At 47.1% G+C, this 18,965-nt stretch overlaps 1 protein-coding gene across 1 annotated transcript; it reads right to left on the bottom strand.

The window, feature by feature from the left end:
- Window positions 1-17,301: 17,301 nt before the first annotated feature.
- On the bottom strand, window positions 17,302-18,324 carry LOC148800551 (uncharacterized). Its single transcript, XM_088903782.1, has one exon. The coding sequence runs from the start codon at window positions 18,322-18,324 to the stop codon at window positions 17,302-17,304; it is 1,023 nt and encodes a 340-aa protein (XP_088759908.1).
- Between the last annotated feature and the right edge of the window lie 641 nt (window positions 18,325-18,965).

Raw genomic sequence — 18,965 nt, forward strand, 5'->3', positions numbered from 1 at the left:
GCCACCCCAACCGACTTGGTGGCACCATAGTGTCAGCCTTGTCAGGATAGGTCTCCCCAGACCGACCCACTGGCTGTGAACATTTTAAACTAACACGAGTCTCATTAAGTGTCCAGTTTAAGGGTATTACACAGAAACATACCAAGGGAACATGAATCAAATATGTATCTTTATTCATTTACAATAAACTCATAAAGTACATCATTCTGATTGAAGTTAAGGGCATACAAAACTGTCTAACACATGGCTCATCCGGCAAGTACTGAGGTCAGAGAATGTCGAGGCCAATGCACTATCAAAGTTAGCAAATAATGAGATGGTGTGCCGCTTTGGACGATCACAGCCCGGAACATGCAAAACTTCTTCTGGAAGAACATAGTGTGCCGCTTTGGACTACCCAAGGTGTTGATATCAAATAATGAGAAGCAATTAAAAAATATCTAGTTCTAAAACTAGTGTGCTGAGATGGGGTCGAGTAGAACTTCACATTGGTAGCACACCCACAAGCAAATGGACGAGACGAGGTGACGAACAGGGCCATCCTCCGCAAACTGAAAGCTCGGTAAGCGCGAGCTAAAGGTTTGTGGGTGGACGAGTTGCCTAGTGTCCTTTGGGCCTATAGAACGACCATCAAGATTGCAATAGGTGAGACACTGTTTAACTTGACATATGGTACGGAGGCCGTTATCCTAGCTGAGATTGAAGTACCGACCTTGTGACTTGAGGCGTATGATGAGGAGGCCAACGACGATGAACTTTGGATGAACCTCGACTTAATCGAAGAAGTATGTGACCTGGCCTACATCTGGACTGTGGCCTACCAACAGCGGGTAGCTCGGTACTACAACGCCCGAGTCAAGAGATGCCAGTTCTGAGTTGGTGACCTAGTACTTCGGAAGGTGATGGTACCTGAGCTCGGCGTGGGTAAGTTCGAACCGAATTAGGAGGGTCCATACTGGGTGAGACTGGTTTTCGGAAAAGGCACGTACGAGCTCAAGACGTTGGAAGGGAAGTAGGTGCCCCGTGCTTGGAATGTCAATAATTTGAGAAGATACTACCTATGAGCTTGGAAGTAAGACATCTAAAAATTTCTCTAAGTCAAGAAGACCAGTGAGTTGGTCAGATCGCACAGTGGAGAGTGGACTACGAGTCGCTCCCAAGGCCCAAGGGCCACGACACCGAGCTAATAGGTGACCTCGATGGCAGCATAAGACCCAGTCGGTTCTAAGCATGGGCACAGGACAAATCCAACTTGCCCCTCATCGGTGTGCAGGCAAGTTGGGCTTATACTCCACAGTGTCTGCTTGCCTTGGCATACATCAACTTCGGGTTATTCCTAAATATGCCTAGCTCATCAACTCGGCACCTCGGGGTAAAAGTGACAATTCATTACTTTGTAAAAGTAGTTCTAGTACAATCATAAAAAAGAGAAAAAGAAAGAAGGTTCTACTAGGTCTAGCTCAGAGGCTCGGCATACATTGTATATATAGGGAGGTCCAACCATTGATATGTTTGGAGTCCTTGGCCGACTCAACCTCCATAAACTTATCTATAGTAGGAACTTCATTGGTCTCCATGACCTCATCGACTGCCGCATCCGGACTACTTGACTTCTCCTCAACCTCCTCACTGATTCCATCATTGCTTTCTTCCTCGGAGTTTAGGTCTTCTTTTTTTGATTGGATCACCATCTTCGTAGTAACTCCAACAGTCGTAAGCGGTTTGAGGTCGAGTTGAGGAAATGCGTGCTTGGCCAACCAATGACAAAGTTTGAAGCCCTTACGGAACACCGAAGTAGCAGTTTCTTGCACAAATTTTTTGAACTCTAGAGAAGCTTTATAAGTCTTGACGGCAAGAACCCCGGCCTCCTTGATCTCCTGAGTGAAGATGGCCTCACAGTCGGCAAGGGTAGCCTTATGCTCCTCGATCTCCTTTGTCATCTCACGAATGCGCTCGTCCCTTCGCTTTGCCTCGGCCTCCCACTTCCTCGCACAATCCACAGCCTTCAACAGTTTGGTCTAGCACTCCATCACCTTAGACTCGGCGGCCTGTGCCTTGGCCTCAACTACTTGCACCTTGGCCTCTAGAGCCTTCACCTTTGCTTCGAAGACTTGCAGCAATGCCATCTGCTGGTTGGACTGCTCTACCAGTGAGTGGATCATTGAGTTCATCTACAAGAAGAGCATACTATTAAGAAGAGTGGGAAATGCAAACAACCGAGAAGTGAGTTCGGAAACATACCACAATAAGATGACCCCAAGCTGTGGTGGTGAGCTTAGAACATATCATCCTGGCATACTTGGAGACTTTAACAGGGAAGACAACCTCCTTGCTTTAGAGAGTGGCTCCCTGGGCATAAAAAATGCTCTGGCCCTCCTCAGGGATCACGCTAGAAGTGGCAGCCTCAGATTGACTAGACCGGGGCTTAGATTCTTGGGCCACCTCGGGCTCGCGGAGTGGTGACCTGGTTCCCTAGTCTTCTTTGACTTGGTTGATAACTGGGACTTCTTCTCTCTTTGCTGAAGTAGCAGGTGTGGAAGGGCACGACAACGGGCTCGGCCGCTGGGGCATCAGTGCGGGACATCTTCCTTTTCTTCTTCTTCTTCATGTCGGTGAACAGTTTCGAGATCGAAACATCAGCCATGATGCCTGTGAGGAAAAAAGTGCCTAGTTAGCAGAAGTAACAAAACAAGAAAGGCTAAGTGTGTGCGTACCAAAGTGGCGACCTACCCAAACAACTCAGCCCGGTTTTAACCAGCTTTTCCTCGGTCAAAAAGTCTTCCAGCTTTAACCCAACCTTCGCCCAAGAGCAGATTTCTTTCTTGATCTGCTTATCTAGCTTAATACGGGGGTCACTAATGGCCATCCTCCAATGTGTCGGGAATGGCCACCCCCCAGCAATAGTAACAATGAAGTAACGTCTCTTCCAGGCCAGAACCTTGTTGGGGTAATCATGCAAGACTTTGTACCCAAGTCAATGGGAGATATAATAGCTATGTTTTTCTGTCGAAGTAAGGCTGACGGGATTTTTCTTGATAGAACAGATCGAGTTGAAGATATCTAAGGTCAAAGGTCTACCGTAGTTGTAGAAAAGGGAAATGATTCCTATAATGGTACAAATTGAATTGGGATGGAGCTAGTCTATAGCAATGTTGAAGAACATGATGACCTCAATAATGAAAGGGTGGAGTGGGAAGCAAGGTCTGGAAACTAATTGCTCTTCGAAGACCATGATCTCATTATGATCATGGTCCCAAGGATACCCTTTTAAGGGGATACTCCAGCCGTGGTCATCGAGGAATTTGTAGTGGGCAGCCAGCACTCGGAGTCTCTTTGCCGTCATAACAGAATGACCGAAGCGATCCGGCCCCCGAGAGTGGCGAGATGATGAGGCTTCCTTCCCAGAAGATTGATGCTCTTGTACCGAAGTGGCCTCCTCAGCTGGGCTGGACTCAAAACTATGTGTTGATGTCACTAACTCGGTAGGACCCGACTCTATGTTCGGGGCCAAGGCATCTACCTCAGCACCGATGGATTCACCACTCACCTCAAGAAAACTACCCGAGCTACTATTGCTAGACATATTTAACCAAGGAAAAAAATTAGACAAGGAGACTAAGACAGAGCAGGCGACTTACCTAGGACCGAAGAGGGAAATGAGGCGACCTCGAAGACAAGGGCAGATAGCATCGACTTGGGAGCAGACACGTGACCTTAGGAATTCGATAAGGCAAAGAGAATGAGACCCCAAGGCCCCTATTTATAGCAACTGTGGTCGATCCTGGACGGTCTAGATCAACGCGATCCGACGGTTCTCGTGGAAACCGGTTGCACGTCTTCCGAGGCCAAAGTCAGTTGAGCGCGCTGTCAGCATCTGATTTTTGCTCGATCCATCACCTGAGCCTCCAATTCACCCCAAACACCTAATCACACCCTTCCAACCTCTCCAAAACACCCAAAAACCCAAAGACCCAAGTTTCACCCCGAAAACCCTCAGATTCACCATTAAACCTACACGATACCTATCCGATGGCCCCGATCAACCCTACTCACACCTCAATCATTAGATCAGACACAACCATCAGACCCAGGATCTCCCAAAATAGTTACTCGTAAAATTTCACCTCAAGATTCCCCTGTTTACCCCCTCATCAAACAAAGATTCCATTTTGATCATCCTCATAAACATAAACATCTAGGGCCCAGATTACCTTGATCTTGACACATCCAAACCAATTAGACCACACCTTTAGACTCCAGACACACCAAAACACCTTCCCATGAAGTTTTAACCATAGATTTCCTAATTTGCCCTTTCATCACATACAAATTCCTCTCTAAAACGTCTCATTGACCCAAATTCTTTCAATCTTGGCCCTCTAAGACTGATCAGACCTCATCATCAGATCCCGGACACCCCCAAATACCTAGATATGAAATTCCAGCCCAAAACACCTTCGTTTACCCTCGATCACACAAAGATTCCACCTCAACATCAGCTCAGGCTACCCAAAAACCCTAGCCTATAAAAACTTATCCAAAGATACCCTCGTTTACCCTTCCACCTAAAAAGATTCCATTTCGGTTGATCTTACTGAACCACACATGCACGTTTTTTGCCCAAAAATCCCCACTAATGAACCAGAAGACCTGGTTTGACCCTCCTAAGCCCGGTTTGACCCATTTAATCAAAATTACCAAAATACCCTTAGAACCCCAAAATTACCAAACTGCCACTAGCCCTATTATAAATGCTAACCTAAATCCCTCATTTGAGCTGATGAGAGACTATTCACTGTTCACTCTCCCTCACCCTTCGACAAACAGCGGCGGGTCGGCAGAAATCTATCTCCATTGATCATTCTCTCTTACCTTCTTCTCCTTCTCCTCCTCCTCCTTTTTCTTCTTCTCCTTCCTTTCACCCGGTTTTCTCTCGGTTCACCTCTCGTCATCGCCGTTGCAGGTTGCAACAGCGATAGATCTGGACTCTTCCTCCTTTGGACTGAAACAGAGCAGCGGCCGATTAGCGGAGTGGCGGTCACTTCACACCGGCCTCACCCACTCTTCTTCACGTAATCTCACAAGGGTGATGGCTTCAGAGAGTTACTGTTCATCGACATTTTCCTCTCAACAGCGGTGAATCAGAGCGGTGGCGAACGAATCCCCTTCGATTTCTCCTACTTGCCCTATAAAACTTCCCCTCCATTCTTTTCCTTCATTTCTTTCTTTCCCCAGATCCCTTGCTCCTTCATCACTTATCCCATCTTCAACATGAAGTAGAGGAGTTACAGAGCAAGCTCCCATACGGATAGAACCCTTGTGCAAACCAAGTGTTTCACGTCTGATCACAGGGTTCTCCCGTCTCTATCTTCATCGTCAGCTCGTTCGGAAGTGCTGTCAATTACAACCTTCCTCCTCCTCAAGCTCCCCTGTTTGAATACTGTTCACCAAAAACCTGCTACTGGTGATCAGGAGACCGATACCTAGTTGAAGTTATCCTCGTCTAATCGTGTTGGATTGAACTCGACATCGCTAGTATTCCTGTGCAAATATTCCTTAAGCCATCTCCTTCTCAGGTAACTCCCTCTCTATCATTCTATGTATTTTTTTTTATTTTTATTTTTTATGTTTGTTTTAGCTTTGCATTTTGCAGGCATTTGGAGCTAGTAGAGGGAATGGGTTGTTTCAGCTCTCATACCTCTTGGTACCAACCCAGATTTAGGCTTAGGTTCTTGTTTTCTGTTTTGAGGATTAAAATTCCTTTTACCCTAGAACCTGATAACTCTGTAGATTGATGCCTTAAAGGCATCATTTCAGGGGTATTCTAGGCCTTAGAATAGTCAAAATGTCCCATTTTTCCCATTTAAATTCAATATTGTGACATTTAAAGGTCTTTGTGCAAATATTGGTGAAAACTGGGGAAGTTTCAAGGCTTAAATGCAGTTTTTGGGAAGCTGGAGTGAATTCCAACTGAGAGAGGGGGTGTTTTTGTGAAAAACTGAGCACAAGAGGGCGCCTCCTATCTACTAAACCCAGAATGGCGCCCCTCCTACTATATTAGCATACTCCCCTCTCCCTAGTAAACCCTAGGGCACCTCTCTGCTCATTCTTTTCATCTCTAACAAACCCTAGCCACCCCTAACTGCCCAATCCTCACCTTTCATCCCTTCCTAACGTCCAATCTCCACCCTTCATTCTAAGGCACCCTCTTTGGAGTGCATTCTAACCCTAGGGTGCCACCTAACTACTAATCCTCACCATTCAGCCTTTATCCACTAGATCTCAGCCCTCTATTTCACTCTCTATCTCAGCCATTCACCCTAGGGCGCTACCCACTCCTTTTAATCTCCACCTTTCAGCCATAGGCGCCTAAATCTCCATCATCCAATTCTGGGTGCCCAAATCTCAGCCCTACATAATATTGGGCGCCCTCTCCTTCTCTTCTCAGCCTTAGGATCACCTTAAAACAATCCTAACCCTCCATTCTAAACCCTAGGGCGCCCATATATCTACTAAAACCTAGCTGCCGCCCCCCTCTTTCTCTCTAATCCCAGTTTTTTCCACCCTTCTCTATAAAAAGGACCCAAGGGGTCCTGAGAAGGGTTTGGATTCTACCCCCAGGTAAGATGGAAGACTGTTCTTGAGAAGTTCAAGGGTAGAGGAAGAGGAGAACGCCCAAGCAAGAGGATAGGTTCTTGCTTGTAGTTCGCATAACCACTTCTGCCACCTTTAGATCCGGATCCCAACCAATTTTCCATTAGTTTCAGATTTACTTTCCATTCTTTAATTTCCAGTCCTTACTTTTATTTCTGTAATTTACTTTTATCTAGTTTAATTTTTGTCTTCCTTTCTGCAGATCTGAAATTCGGCCAAGTAAGACAGAAGGCCTAGCTCGAGGAGTTCGAGGGTCAAAGGATAGATCCAGAGACTACTACCTCTGACCAAGTTGCAAACATTCTATTTAGTTTATTTATTTATTTATTTTTGTCATTAATTTATCTTTTTGCATGTTTCACTTTTAGCTTTGTTAGAGTTTTATTTTAATGGATTCCAGTTTAATTAATTAAATTTTGTGTTTCTGCAATCTCGCTTCCCTGTGGATATGACCCCTTTCTTACCACTAACTGCATTTGTAGTTATTTTGAGAATCAGAAAAATTTATAAATGTTGAAACTGGTGTTCCAAAGTGGTTAACAACACGCTTCCCGAGACACCAGAACCTAATAGTTAATCTCGTGATTTCTTTTACTTCTTCTCTTCTTTATTATCAATTGTTTTTTTTTTTTACCTCTGAAGTAATGGTATGGCAGTAGTTTGGTTCTGTTATTCATCCTGCTTGTTTTAGAAGATAGATTTTAATTTGGTTGAAGATCTACTAGGATTCACAGTTCATTTGGTTATCTTCCTCTCTAACTGTTTTATCGAGCCATTTGCTTATAGTTTTGTTGTAGGTCCTTCCCCCTTTACTGTGATCATCTTTAGGGATTAGGCTTTTCTTTGAAGTTTAGAAGAATGATCATAGTACAAAAAAGGTGTTTAGCTCAAGGGATTAAGATTGACATGAGGGGAGGAGATGGTAGTAGTGAGTAGCACAGATCTGGAATAAAAGAAAATAATAAGAGAAATAGTGGTAATGAGAATAAGATATTGGAAGACTGGGTGGTCCGTTTGATGGGAAGAGTATTTGTAGATTAGGAAAGGGGAAGAAAAAGACATTTAGAGGAAAAGAGTAAATAGGTCAATAATTTGTAAATGAAAAATAAGTAAATAGCCCAACCTATTGGACTCGGGAGAGGGGTGCCTAACCCCTTCCCTCTCCCATCCATGTCTTACCCAGACTGGTTGGACTGGTGCCTTGGGTTTTGGAGTCACTATTAAAACAAAGCATTTTGAAAATCATTCGCAGAGGTCCCATCACCTCCATTTCTTAAACTGATGGGTGGCGACTCCAAATCCAGCCCAAGTAGCAAGTGAGCCGGTTTTTTTCGATGCTCACACGTGTGTTTTGACGTCCGTAGAATTTATAAACCTGTGTGGCGTCCGCGCGTCCCCAACACGCGATCTGGTTTCCCGATCGAGCCGGGTGGGTTATTGTGGTTTGACCGCTAGACCAGACATCAACTAGAGGGGAACCAGGCCAAATCCACCCGAGCTCGTCATGAACTCCCCTCACCGGTTCGGGACCCCTAGCACGAGGAGTGGGGGCAATTGATGAGGGGTGATTTGGCCCGACCTAGTGAGCAGAGGACACGTGGATGCGACTTAACAGTTAAACTGTGAATCAACATTTATCGCCACCTCAGCACCACCTACCACCTCGGGTGTCTCGGGTACCTCAGCAATGACCGAGATTTGGGTAGCTTGGGGTTGCCTAACTTACTGAGGTGACATGCTAGACTTTTAGAAGCATGTTAGTCATCTCTAAGCTCTTCGAGATCATGCCACACAACCGGGGGACTTATCCTTATCCCGCCCGAATCGGACGGACACGATAGGCCTTATCGGCTAGCATGTTATCCACCTCCTGGGGCGGAACAGACTCCTAACGGTGCGGGCCGAGGATTTCGGAGGTGTTTTGTGAGACCCACGACAACCCAGTTATATAAGGGCATCAACTTTTGAGACTCAGGTACGCGTGATTTACTGCATTCTAGCTCTCATACTCACTTGCTTTCAGCTCGTAACCAACTTAGTACTAACTTAAGCATCAGAGTGACCACCTCGGGTTAGCCACCCCGGGTTCTCTATGTACTTCTTCCTTGCAGTTCAATTGGCTAGCTAGGCGAGCTATCATCCAGCTAGGAGTCACCAGATCACGCACCATCAGTAACACCACTATCATTGAATGGAATGGTGCAATACCGTACATGGCATCACAAGATTTTTGGCATTTGCTTTGGCAGTGGACATAACCTCCACTTTAGGTTTTGTAATAGTTGCCCTTATGTTATTTTTAGGGTGTTCACATTAAATGTCCAACCAACCAAACCGGTCCGACCCAACCCAAGTTGGTCAGTTTTTCAAAACCACCGGTCGGTTTCAAATTGTATGAGAAAATAAGCCGACAACTCGGTTCGGTTTCGGTTTTCATACATGAAAACCGAAATTAAACCGAACTGAACCAATCCTATATACTTAAGTAATTATTAATTAGTCCCTACCCTATATGTTAAATGTTGATATATTTTATTTGTGTTTTGTTTGAACATTAAAAAAAATGGTTATTTATGATAAAAACTAAAAACGTAAAACCAATACAAATATAATACAATGGTACAATATTTAATTCAGTTTTGTATAAATTTAAATATATATTGATAAAAAAATCAGTTTTACATAAAAAATTAATTGATTTAAATATATATTTTGAGTTTTCATAAAAACTAAAAAGAAATAAACTTAAATATAAATAGATATTTAGAAATAGATATTTTAGTTTAAAATATATATATATAAAAACCGACTAAACCAATAAACCAACCCTTCATGTTTGGGTCAGTTTTGCTTCATTGTTGGTCAATTTTAATTTAATCAATAAGTAAACCGACTAAGTTGGATCGGTTGAAGAAAATGACTCAGACGACCCAACCCAACCCGTGAATACCCCTAGGAATATTCTATCAATAAACATAGGTTGTCTTTTCCCATTTTTATTTTAGGCATGTTCTAATTAAATCGGTCTGGCAATTTTGGCATTTCCGTTCTTAATATTAACCCCTCGCTTATTGATAGAAGTATTCTATCAAAAAGTACAATTTATTATTATGGAGTGTGTTTGGCAATTGTTCATGGCGTGATGATGAAGGACACAACGCATGCGGATTTCATGTGTTGGAGAGTTTAATTGGTTATATGTCTCTTCGTATATCATGGGGGGTTTGTCATTTAAATTTGAAAATGAGGATTTGGCAGGCTACGTGTGGGATATATGACAAAGGGAGAATTAAGTGTTGACAACAGTTATCATGGGGACTAAGGGACCATTGTGTAAATACTGAAAATCAGAAAACTTACTTGAGAATACCATGGGGCGCACCAAACAGGTTATGGTACCATGAGGTGCATTGGCAAGTGTCATTAAAAGGACAGTTTGGGGGCAAAGGTTTTCTCTATTTCGAAGAACATTACATTTCCTCCTTAATGTTTCTCTCTCTTTGTTCTTGTGCTTTTTCTCTTACCATATAGGACCCTCATCCAGAAACTAAAAAATGACCTAACCATCACCTACCAACATCGCAATTGTGCCAATAACTGTTATGCATATGCCTTAGCAAGCCTATGCTTCAAAAACCAACCTTGCAATGAGAACACTTTAATCTGTGTCTAGATGCAAGGGCAATCATCCATTGACAGCCTCTCACATTGGGTAAAAACACAAGACAGAGTTGATAAAGAAGATTGGAAATATCCTATAATTCAGAAGCATAAAAACCCCACTTCCTCACCACAAGACAACAAAGTCCTCCTGCAATACCAATTAGTGAATAGTGTCCTTCACTACAAGATAATTGATGGAGTACACGCCTGTTGCCTAGGTGCTAATGAAAGCAATATTGCATTAAGGAAAACCCATAAAGTATGTTGTTGAAATATGATAGTGATGCCGCTTAATTCAAGGTAGTGCACGAACCGAGGATGACAATCAGATTATCCTTGCTGGTAGGTTGGGGCCAAGTTTTAAGGACGATGTTGTGTTTCAAGACCTGTAATCAAAGAAGAAGTCAGAGGCCCGAAGAGTTATCCCTGGGTAAGTATTCTGACGCTCAAGTCAGTAGGAGGGGGTGGATGGCCAGGCCGAGTTACAGGGATGCTGGTCCGGGCTAATTAGTAGAATGGGTGCTAGAAGTTGGGGGTCCTTTACCTTGAGCATGGAGTACCTTTTTATAGTTGGAGGGTCCATATCCTGGTTAGAGTAGGGTAGGGAAATCGGGACAGCGCTCCCCACTGAGGTTACAGGGGGTAGAGTCCTACTCCTTGGCGGAGTTGTCTTCCCATCCCTATCCACTAGGCGAGATTATCCGTGAGGCGCGTAGCTGACATGGTCAGCGGGATCATGGTAATGTCGTAGCTCGGCCGGACATCGCCAACATGGCCGAGCTATGACAGATGGCTGTGGGCCTCTGGGCCAACTTAGCCATGTCCCCAACATCACTCCCCCGGTTCCGAAGTCAAGGGATGAGGTACCCTAGGTTTGTTGCCTGGCTGAGGAACTTCCGGGCATGCATATCGCCAGTGCTGTGTCAATTGTTGCTAAGGAGTCCTCCAATTGCCGGCTGTAGAACTTAAATGAGAATCAAAATTACGATTCCTGAACCACTCCCCCAGTTCTACTGTTGAGGAGGGGGAGTGCTCGGCCATACTACTGCACAGCCTTGTGGCCTTGAAATGGCCTAGCCGAGGATTTGAGTGGCATAGCTGAGGATCTATGTCGAAGGCTGGACCGGTACGGCAGGTCCCCGCGTCGAAGGTTGGACTAGTACTGTAGTCAAACCGGCGCAATTAATGGGCACAACTACTGCCTATCGAGGGTGCCACTTCAGTTTTTGAGGCTTGCTGTCGTGCGTTATTGGTCGCATCAATTGGCTTTCCAAGGCGATGTCAAAGGTGCTTCATCTGCACCGTTGATTTCTCCTCGGTCTGTGCCCCTGATGGTTATAAAAGGGAAGATTGGGGGGACCCCCTATCCTTAGTATTGCTTTCAAGAAGGTGTTTGGCATTCATTGCTTGGTAGATTGTTCGGTCATATAGTTCGGCAGATAGTTCAGCAGCTAGCTCGACAGATAGCTCGGCAAACAACTCGGCGTCTAGTTCAGTGGTTTTCACTCTTCAGCTCCGCAAATTGTCTGGTATGTCCTTTTCATCTCATCGGTCCTCTTCCTCTTTCGGGCCCTCCAGTAGTTTCGGATCCAAATCTTCTCGTAGCTCAACCTACGAGCCTGAGCTGAGAGATTTCGTGGCTGCCAAATTTGAGGAGGCTGAGGCTGGTCCCTCTTGGATGGAGGCGGAGCTTCCTCTTCGGGCAGGTCGCCAGTCTAGTACCACGCCCTACGTCTTGGCGTCCAGGGATATGGCTTGGATCCGAGCTATGCACGCCATTCCTGCGGAATACCAAATGAGGTGTCCGCTACCCAGGGAGATGGCCACTGATGCTCAACTCGATGAGCTGTGCGTTTATGAGCACAACTTGGAGGCTGGGCTAAGGTTCTCGTTGAGCGAGTGGTTCACCGAGGTGCTAAACTGGTATAGGGTGTTGCCAGTGCAGTTGATGCCAAACTCCTTTAGGTTCTTGCTCGGCCTTATGTCCTATTGTGCCATCTGCGATATTGAACTAACCCTGGGGATAGTGAGCTTTATGCTCAAACTAAAACACCACCAATAGGGGTACTATTACTTCTTCACCCGACGGAATATTTGGTCATTGGTCGGGGCCCCTTCTTCTGTGAAGCACTGGAAGGAGTTGTTTTTCTTTATGCGCATCCCCGGGGGTCTCCCTTTTCCTACCGAGCTGCGGGAGCCGAGGACGACTCTGCCACAGCCCCAATGGTCGGCGCTTACTTGGGAGGAGATGGCCACTGATGCTCATCCCTCTAGAGATGCTTGGGGTTCTCGAGCAATTACTGTGGGGAATCATGACAATGTGAATAGCTCAAAAATCCGTCAAGTCGGTAGTGGAGCCTTGGAGTGTGTGCTGCTACGGTCTACTGCCCAAGAAAATCCTCTTTTCTTATTCCTTGTGTTTCACTTTCTTTTTCGGTACGAGCAGCGGTCGTGCTGGTTGATTGTCTTTGAGACCATCGATCATCGTACGAGCGGGAGCACTCTGAGTACCTGCGGCAAAAGGCCTAGTTGATTGAGCTTTAGGCCACTGGGGAGCGGTCGGCCACGCTGGAGAGGGAGGTGGCTGAGCTAAAGGTACAGTTGGCCGAGTAGGCTAGTCTCATCTGGGAGCTGAAGCGAGAGATTGCCGAGCTTAAGGCTGAGAGAGACAGGTTGAGGCAGGAGGCTGCTGAGGAAGCCATCCATGAGTACAAGGCATCGGAGGAGATGCAACTACAAATGGACAAGTATGCCAAGTCTTCCTTCGAGGTTGGGTTTAATCTCTTCTAACGAAGGGTCCTTCGCCGCCACCCAGAGTTGGCCATTGAGTCGTAGGGTTGGGGTGCCTTTGATCCAGATTCTCCGCAAGGATCCGCCGAGGGAGCTGAAGATGAGGTAGAAGCTGTTGATGGTGCTACTAATTCTACCACCGAGGATTGATCGGCTGCCTTCTATGTTATTTTTTGTGTTTGTTTTTTTTTGGGCTCGGTATGTCGAGCCTTGAACGATGTAATGAACGATTTTTAGTTGAATATCAATGTTTCTTTGTCTGATCATGTGTTGCTATACCTCTATCTTGTACGTGCCGGGTTGGCTATGCCACTATCTTGTGCGATTTTGTTGGCCGAGGTATGGTCGGTCGGGCTATGCCTCAGCTTCACCAGTCTTACGTCGGCCGAGGTTTAGTTGACCGATATGCCTCGGTGTCCCCAGTCTTGTGCTTACTGAGGTGTGGTTGGCCAAGGCATAGCCGGTCAGGCTATTACTTGGCATCCCCAGTCTTGTGTCGACCGAGGTGTGGTTGTCCGAGGCATAGCCAGCCGGGCTATGCCTTGGCGTCCCTAGTCTTGTGCTGACCGAGGTGTAGTTGGCCGAGACATAGCTGGTTGGGCTATTCCTAGGCACCCCTAGTCTTGTGTCGACTGAGGTGTGGTTGTCCGAGATATTTCGGCTCCCGAGCTCTCAGCCATGGGATGCTCAGTTTCTGGTCTCGGGGACCTTTGGAGCCCTTCTAGGGCTAGTCGCTTCCCAACTAGCTCAATCGTTAAGCCGACAGTTGTGCGGAGTTCCTTGATCGCCCTCAGACCTTGGTGGGTGGGGGTGTTCTTTCTCCATGTTTAGGCTCAGTCATTGTCACCTGAGTCGAGTAGCTTGATTGGCAATACGCTGCCGAGTTGGGCGTGATGGGCTCAGCCGTTTGGGGATCGGCGGAGTCAACTCAATTGGCAGTGTGACTTAGCATGTGTGCATGTGGTGTGTGCGGTGGGCGTGTGCGTGCCTCTGGGTCGGAGAAGTAGCTTAAAAGGAGACTTTTTTTGCTTTTAGGTCTACTAGTAGTACATTTTGAGGTTTCCCGAGTTCCAACTCCTCGGTATCGGACGACCTTCGAGGTCCTTCATTCTATAAGTACTCGGTCCGAGGACTCTGGTGACTCTATACGACCCTTCCCAGTTTGGTCCGAGCTTTCCTTCCTGTCTTGAATTCGCGTCTTCTTACTTTAGAATCATAATGCCGTGCCATCTTCTGTTGTTGTGTGACTATCTTTACTTGTGCGCGGTCCCGAGCTTCTTCTACTAGGTCCAACTCCGCACGTAGATCTTTGTCATTCTACCCCACGTTGAAGAGCTCGGTCTGAAGGGTCGGGGAACCTATTTCCATGGGGATCATGGATACGGCCCCGTAGGTCAGACTGAAAGGGGTCTCGCCGGTGGCAGTCCGTGGGGTCATCCTGTAGGCCCAAAGAATGCTCGGCAGCTCCTCAACCCACCTTCCCTTGGCTTGATCTAGGCATGTTTTCAGGCTGTGTAGTAGGATGTGGTTGGTTAACTCGGTCTGCCCATTGCTCTGAGGTCGGTGCACTACGGTAGTCCAGTGGTCGATCCTTAGGTTGACACAGAAGGCCTCAAACTTCTTGTTGGTGAACTGTGTTTCGTTCTCTGTGATGAGCACGCACGAGATATCGAAGAGGCAAACAATTCCCTGCCAAAAGAAATTTCGGGCATTGTGGGCAGTGATGCGTGCCAAAGCTTCTTCTGTGCAACCGCAGTGGGGAAGGGCCGAGGATGTCCATTCCCTATTGGGCAAAAGGCCATGGGCTGGTGATCAGCTTCAGAGGGGCCGCAGGTTGGTGATTGAGATTAGAGTGACGTTGGCAACTATCGCACTTCCGGACTGACTGGGCGGCATCCTGCTTCATCATCGGCTAGAAAACCCCTTCTGAAGTGCCTTATGGGCTAGTGTGCACACGCTAGGGTGATCTCCGCAAATGCCCTCATGTATCTCCCTAAGAATGTAGTCTGCTTCAGCTAGGGGGAGACACTTCAGGTATGGAAGCATGTGGGAACGGCGGTAGAGTTGACCCTGTATTAGGCAGTACCTAGCCGCTCTGTGTTGGAGCCTTTTCACTTCTACTCGATCCTTCGGGCGAGTGCCCTCTCGAAGATACTCGATTATGGGGTCCATCCAAGATGGGTCATGCTGCACAAAAAGGATAAGGATGGCTGCTGGTGCGATGCTCGACTGAGTCAGCGTGTTTATCCCGATGGCTAAGTCAAGGTCGTTTTGTGGCAAACTGGCCAGCTTTGAAAGGGCGTAAGCTCAGGCGTTCTCGACTTGAGGGATCTGCTGGATATCAAAATGCTCGAGCTAATGAATGAGCTCCTGCACCTTTTGTATGTAGCTCGCCATAGAGGGAGTTCGAAACTCAAACTGGCCATGGATTTGGTTGACCACGAGTTGTGAGTCACTGAAGGCCTCTATTCGTTGGGTCTCGAGGTCCAAAGCACGGCGGAGCCCAGCAATCATAGCCTCATTGTTGGATGCTTTGAACTCAAACCTACTGGTTTGACGAGCTGTCTACATGGAGAGTCCATACTAGGGGCAGTGGGGCCAATTCCTCGGTGGTAAATGTACATTCTACGATGAAATTTTCCAAGGTTTGGGCTTTGATTGCCGGCCGGGGTGGAATTCGATGTCGAATTCACTTAGCTCAACACTCCACTTGACTAGGCGACCCGACACTTCCGATCTTTGTAGCACCTGCTTACGTAGCTAGTTGGTGAGTACTCGAACGTTGTGGGCCTAGAAATAGGGTATGAGTTTTCTGGCAGCGGTGATGAGGGCTAGAGCCAACTTTTCAAGATTGGAGTATCGGGTCTCTGCGCCGCTGAGGACCTTAATGGTGTAGTAGATCGGCCTCTATACCCGGTCCTCTTCTTTGACTAGTACTGAGCTAACGGCCTCATCTCCGGCCAAGGGGTAGAGCAATAGCTTGTCCCCTGGACTCAGCTTAGTTAGGAGGAGCAGTGAGCTCAGGTACTGCTTCAGTTCCTGGAAAGATTGCTCACACTCTTCTATCTAGTGGAAGTCCTTTGGTCATTTGAGGGCTTTGAAAAAGGGGAGGCACCGGTCTACGGACTTGGACATAAACTTGTTAAGGGCGGCTATTCTCCCGGTGAGCCGTTGCACCTCTTTGTGGGTCCGGGAGGATGGCATGTCAGGGATGGCTTTTTTCTTCTCTGGATTTGCTTCAATTCCTCTCTATGTTACCATAAACCCGAAACTTGCGAGAGCCAACCCCGAAGGCGCACTTGGTTGGGTTTAACCTCATCTTGTACTTTATGAGTGTGTCTAAGAATTTGCAGAGGTCGGCCAGGTGATGTTCAGCCTTTTTGCTCTTCACGAGCATGTCGTCGACATATGCCTCCACGTTCCTACCAAGCTGTTCTTTGAATACCTCTTTCACCAGCCGCTGATAGGTGGCGTTGGCATTTTTGAGGCCAAAGGGCATCACCTTGTAGCAGTATAGGCCATGTTCCTACCAAGCTCATGTCTTGCTATTGTGTTGATGAGCTGGTCGATCCTCAGCAGAGGAAAGTTGTCTTTGGGACAGGCCTTATTCAGGTCAGTGAAGTCGATGCAAATTCTCCACTTTCCATTGGCCTTCATCACCATCACTACGTTGGCCAGCCAATCGGGGTATTTAACTTCCTTAATGAAGTCGATGTCGAGTAGCTTCTGTACTTCATCAACAATTACTTGCCACTGTTCTATGGCGAAGTTTCTCTTCTTCTGCTTCACAGGTCGGTAACGGGGGTCGACGTTCAGCTGATGTGTGATAACTTCAGGATCGATCCCAGGCATGTCCTCTTCCGACCAAGCAAATACATTGGCATTATTCCTCAATAGTCACACAAGTTCCTCTTGGAGGTGGTCGCCTAGCAGGGAGCCGACTTGGACCGTCTTTTCGGAATCATCTTCAAATACGGGGACCTGGACGAGGTCTTCCACGGGTTGGCCATGCTGCACCTTTACCTCGTCACGTAGGTCATATGCTTCTGCCATCAACGTCTCGAGCAGGATAGCTGATAGAAATGCCATGCTATTTTCTAGTCTCCACGTGCCACCCCTATGCCATACTTGGTTGGAAATTTCATGGCGAGGTAGCATGTTGAGACTACGGCCTGCAGAGCGTTGAGGGTCGGCCTATCGAGGATCACGTTGTAAGAGGAGGGGGCATCGCACCACGATGAAGTCTACCATGGCCATCGCAGTCACATCGCTGTCTCTAATCAAGAGGGGAAGAGTTATCCTCCCAGTGGGCTGGAGGGACTCTCCCGAAAATCCCATCAAGGGAGTGCTAATTGGTGTAAGCCGTTCTCTATCAATGCCGCGTTTTTCGAATCCATCTTCAAACAATACGTTAGTGGAACTCCCAGTGTCGACTAGGACCCGTCGCAACTCAAAGTTGGCCACTTTGGCTGTAACGACCAAGGCGTTGTCGTGCGGTGTTTGGACCCCATGGAGGTCATTGTCAATGAAGGTGATAATGTCGTGCCTCCTCCCATGACCTCGATCATCAATCTCGCATGGTCGAGAATATCTTTTCCGACCCAAGTTGCTTTCCTCTCCGGCGGTGGCTCTTCCTGATATAACGTGGATGACGCCGGCTAGGGTCCCTCGGGACAGTGGTTGCTGAGCTTCATCCGTCCTTCGTTCCTCTTGGGCTGGCTTCTCTTTTCTGTCTATGAAGCCATTGAGATAACCATGCCTGATCAGACCTTCAATATGGTTGTGCAGGTCAAAACCCGTGTCGTGGCCGTGGTCCTTGTGGAACTCGCAATATTTGTCCTGGTTCCTCTTGTTACTTTGTGTCTTCATCTTCTCAGGCCACCTGATGTAGTTGCAGTCGCGGATTTGCATCAGGATTTCAGACCACAGAATATTAAGTGGCGTGAAATTCTGATAGGTCGGAAGAGGGGTGCGAGGTCTATGGTTGGTCCGACGATCTTGTCTCTTGTGATCTTTGTCCGATCTCTCAGACTTTTGTTTGTCGATCTCTCTTCTTTTTCTGTCGAGCTTCTCATCTTCGTCTCTGAGTTGCGCCTGGGCCTCTTCAGTGTTGATATACTTCTGCACGTAGCTCATTAGCGCGGCCAACGTCTGAGGAGGATTCTTGGAGATGGAGAAGTTGAATGGGGAAGGGCGAAATCCGTATTGTATGGCCATCACCGCAACTGATTGATTTAAGTCCCTGACTTGGAGTGCTTCTTTGTTGAACCTCGCCCGGTAATCTCTAAGGGACTCCGCCTTCCTCTGCCGAACTTGCTTAAGGCTGGCCAAAGCTTTCCATTGCTTTTGACTAGAGGTGAATTGTGATAGGAACTGGGTCACTAGCTGGGCCCATGATGTTATAGACCTCGGCGGTAGAGAGGAGTACCATGCCAAGGCTAGGCCCTACAGCGTGGTTACAAGGGCTTTGCAGATTAGTCCCTCCAACGCACCATGTAGCATCATTTGGGATTTGAGCACCGCGACATGGTCAAAAGGATCGGAGTTTGCATCGTACTTGTCGAATTGGGGGGCTCGCCATCCAATAGGGGGTATCTCGTCCATGATGTTCAGGATGAAGGGCGACTCCTTGGTGATATGCGCGGTGGCCTACACAGGTTGGTCTATGGCAAGAATTGCGCTCTTATGGGTCGGAGTGCGCTCTAACTCTTCCAGAAGTTGCTGGAGCCCTTTAATCTCGACATCTCTGTTGTCCGGAGCTGTAGTGTGCATGGCCTCCCTCTTGGATCGTGTGGGGTGATCCTTGACCAAACTTGACTCGGCGATAGAGACCACGAAGGGTGGCATCCTTTTGCCGA

This window comes from Nelumbo nucifera, chromosome 4 (assembly GCF_055504915.1).
Source record: "Nelumbo nucifera cultivar China Antique chromosome 4, China Antique-T2T, whole genome shotgun sequence".
NCBI lineage: Eukaryota > Viridiplantae > Streptophyta > Magnoliopsida > Proteales > Nelumbonaceae > Nelumbo > Nelumbo nucifera.

Excerpts from the sequence above, each read along its gene's own strand:
- LOC148800551 (XM_088903782.1), bottom strand. The coding sequence starts at position 18,324 with ATGGCCATACAATACGGATTTCGCCCTTCCCCATTCAACTTCTCCATC.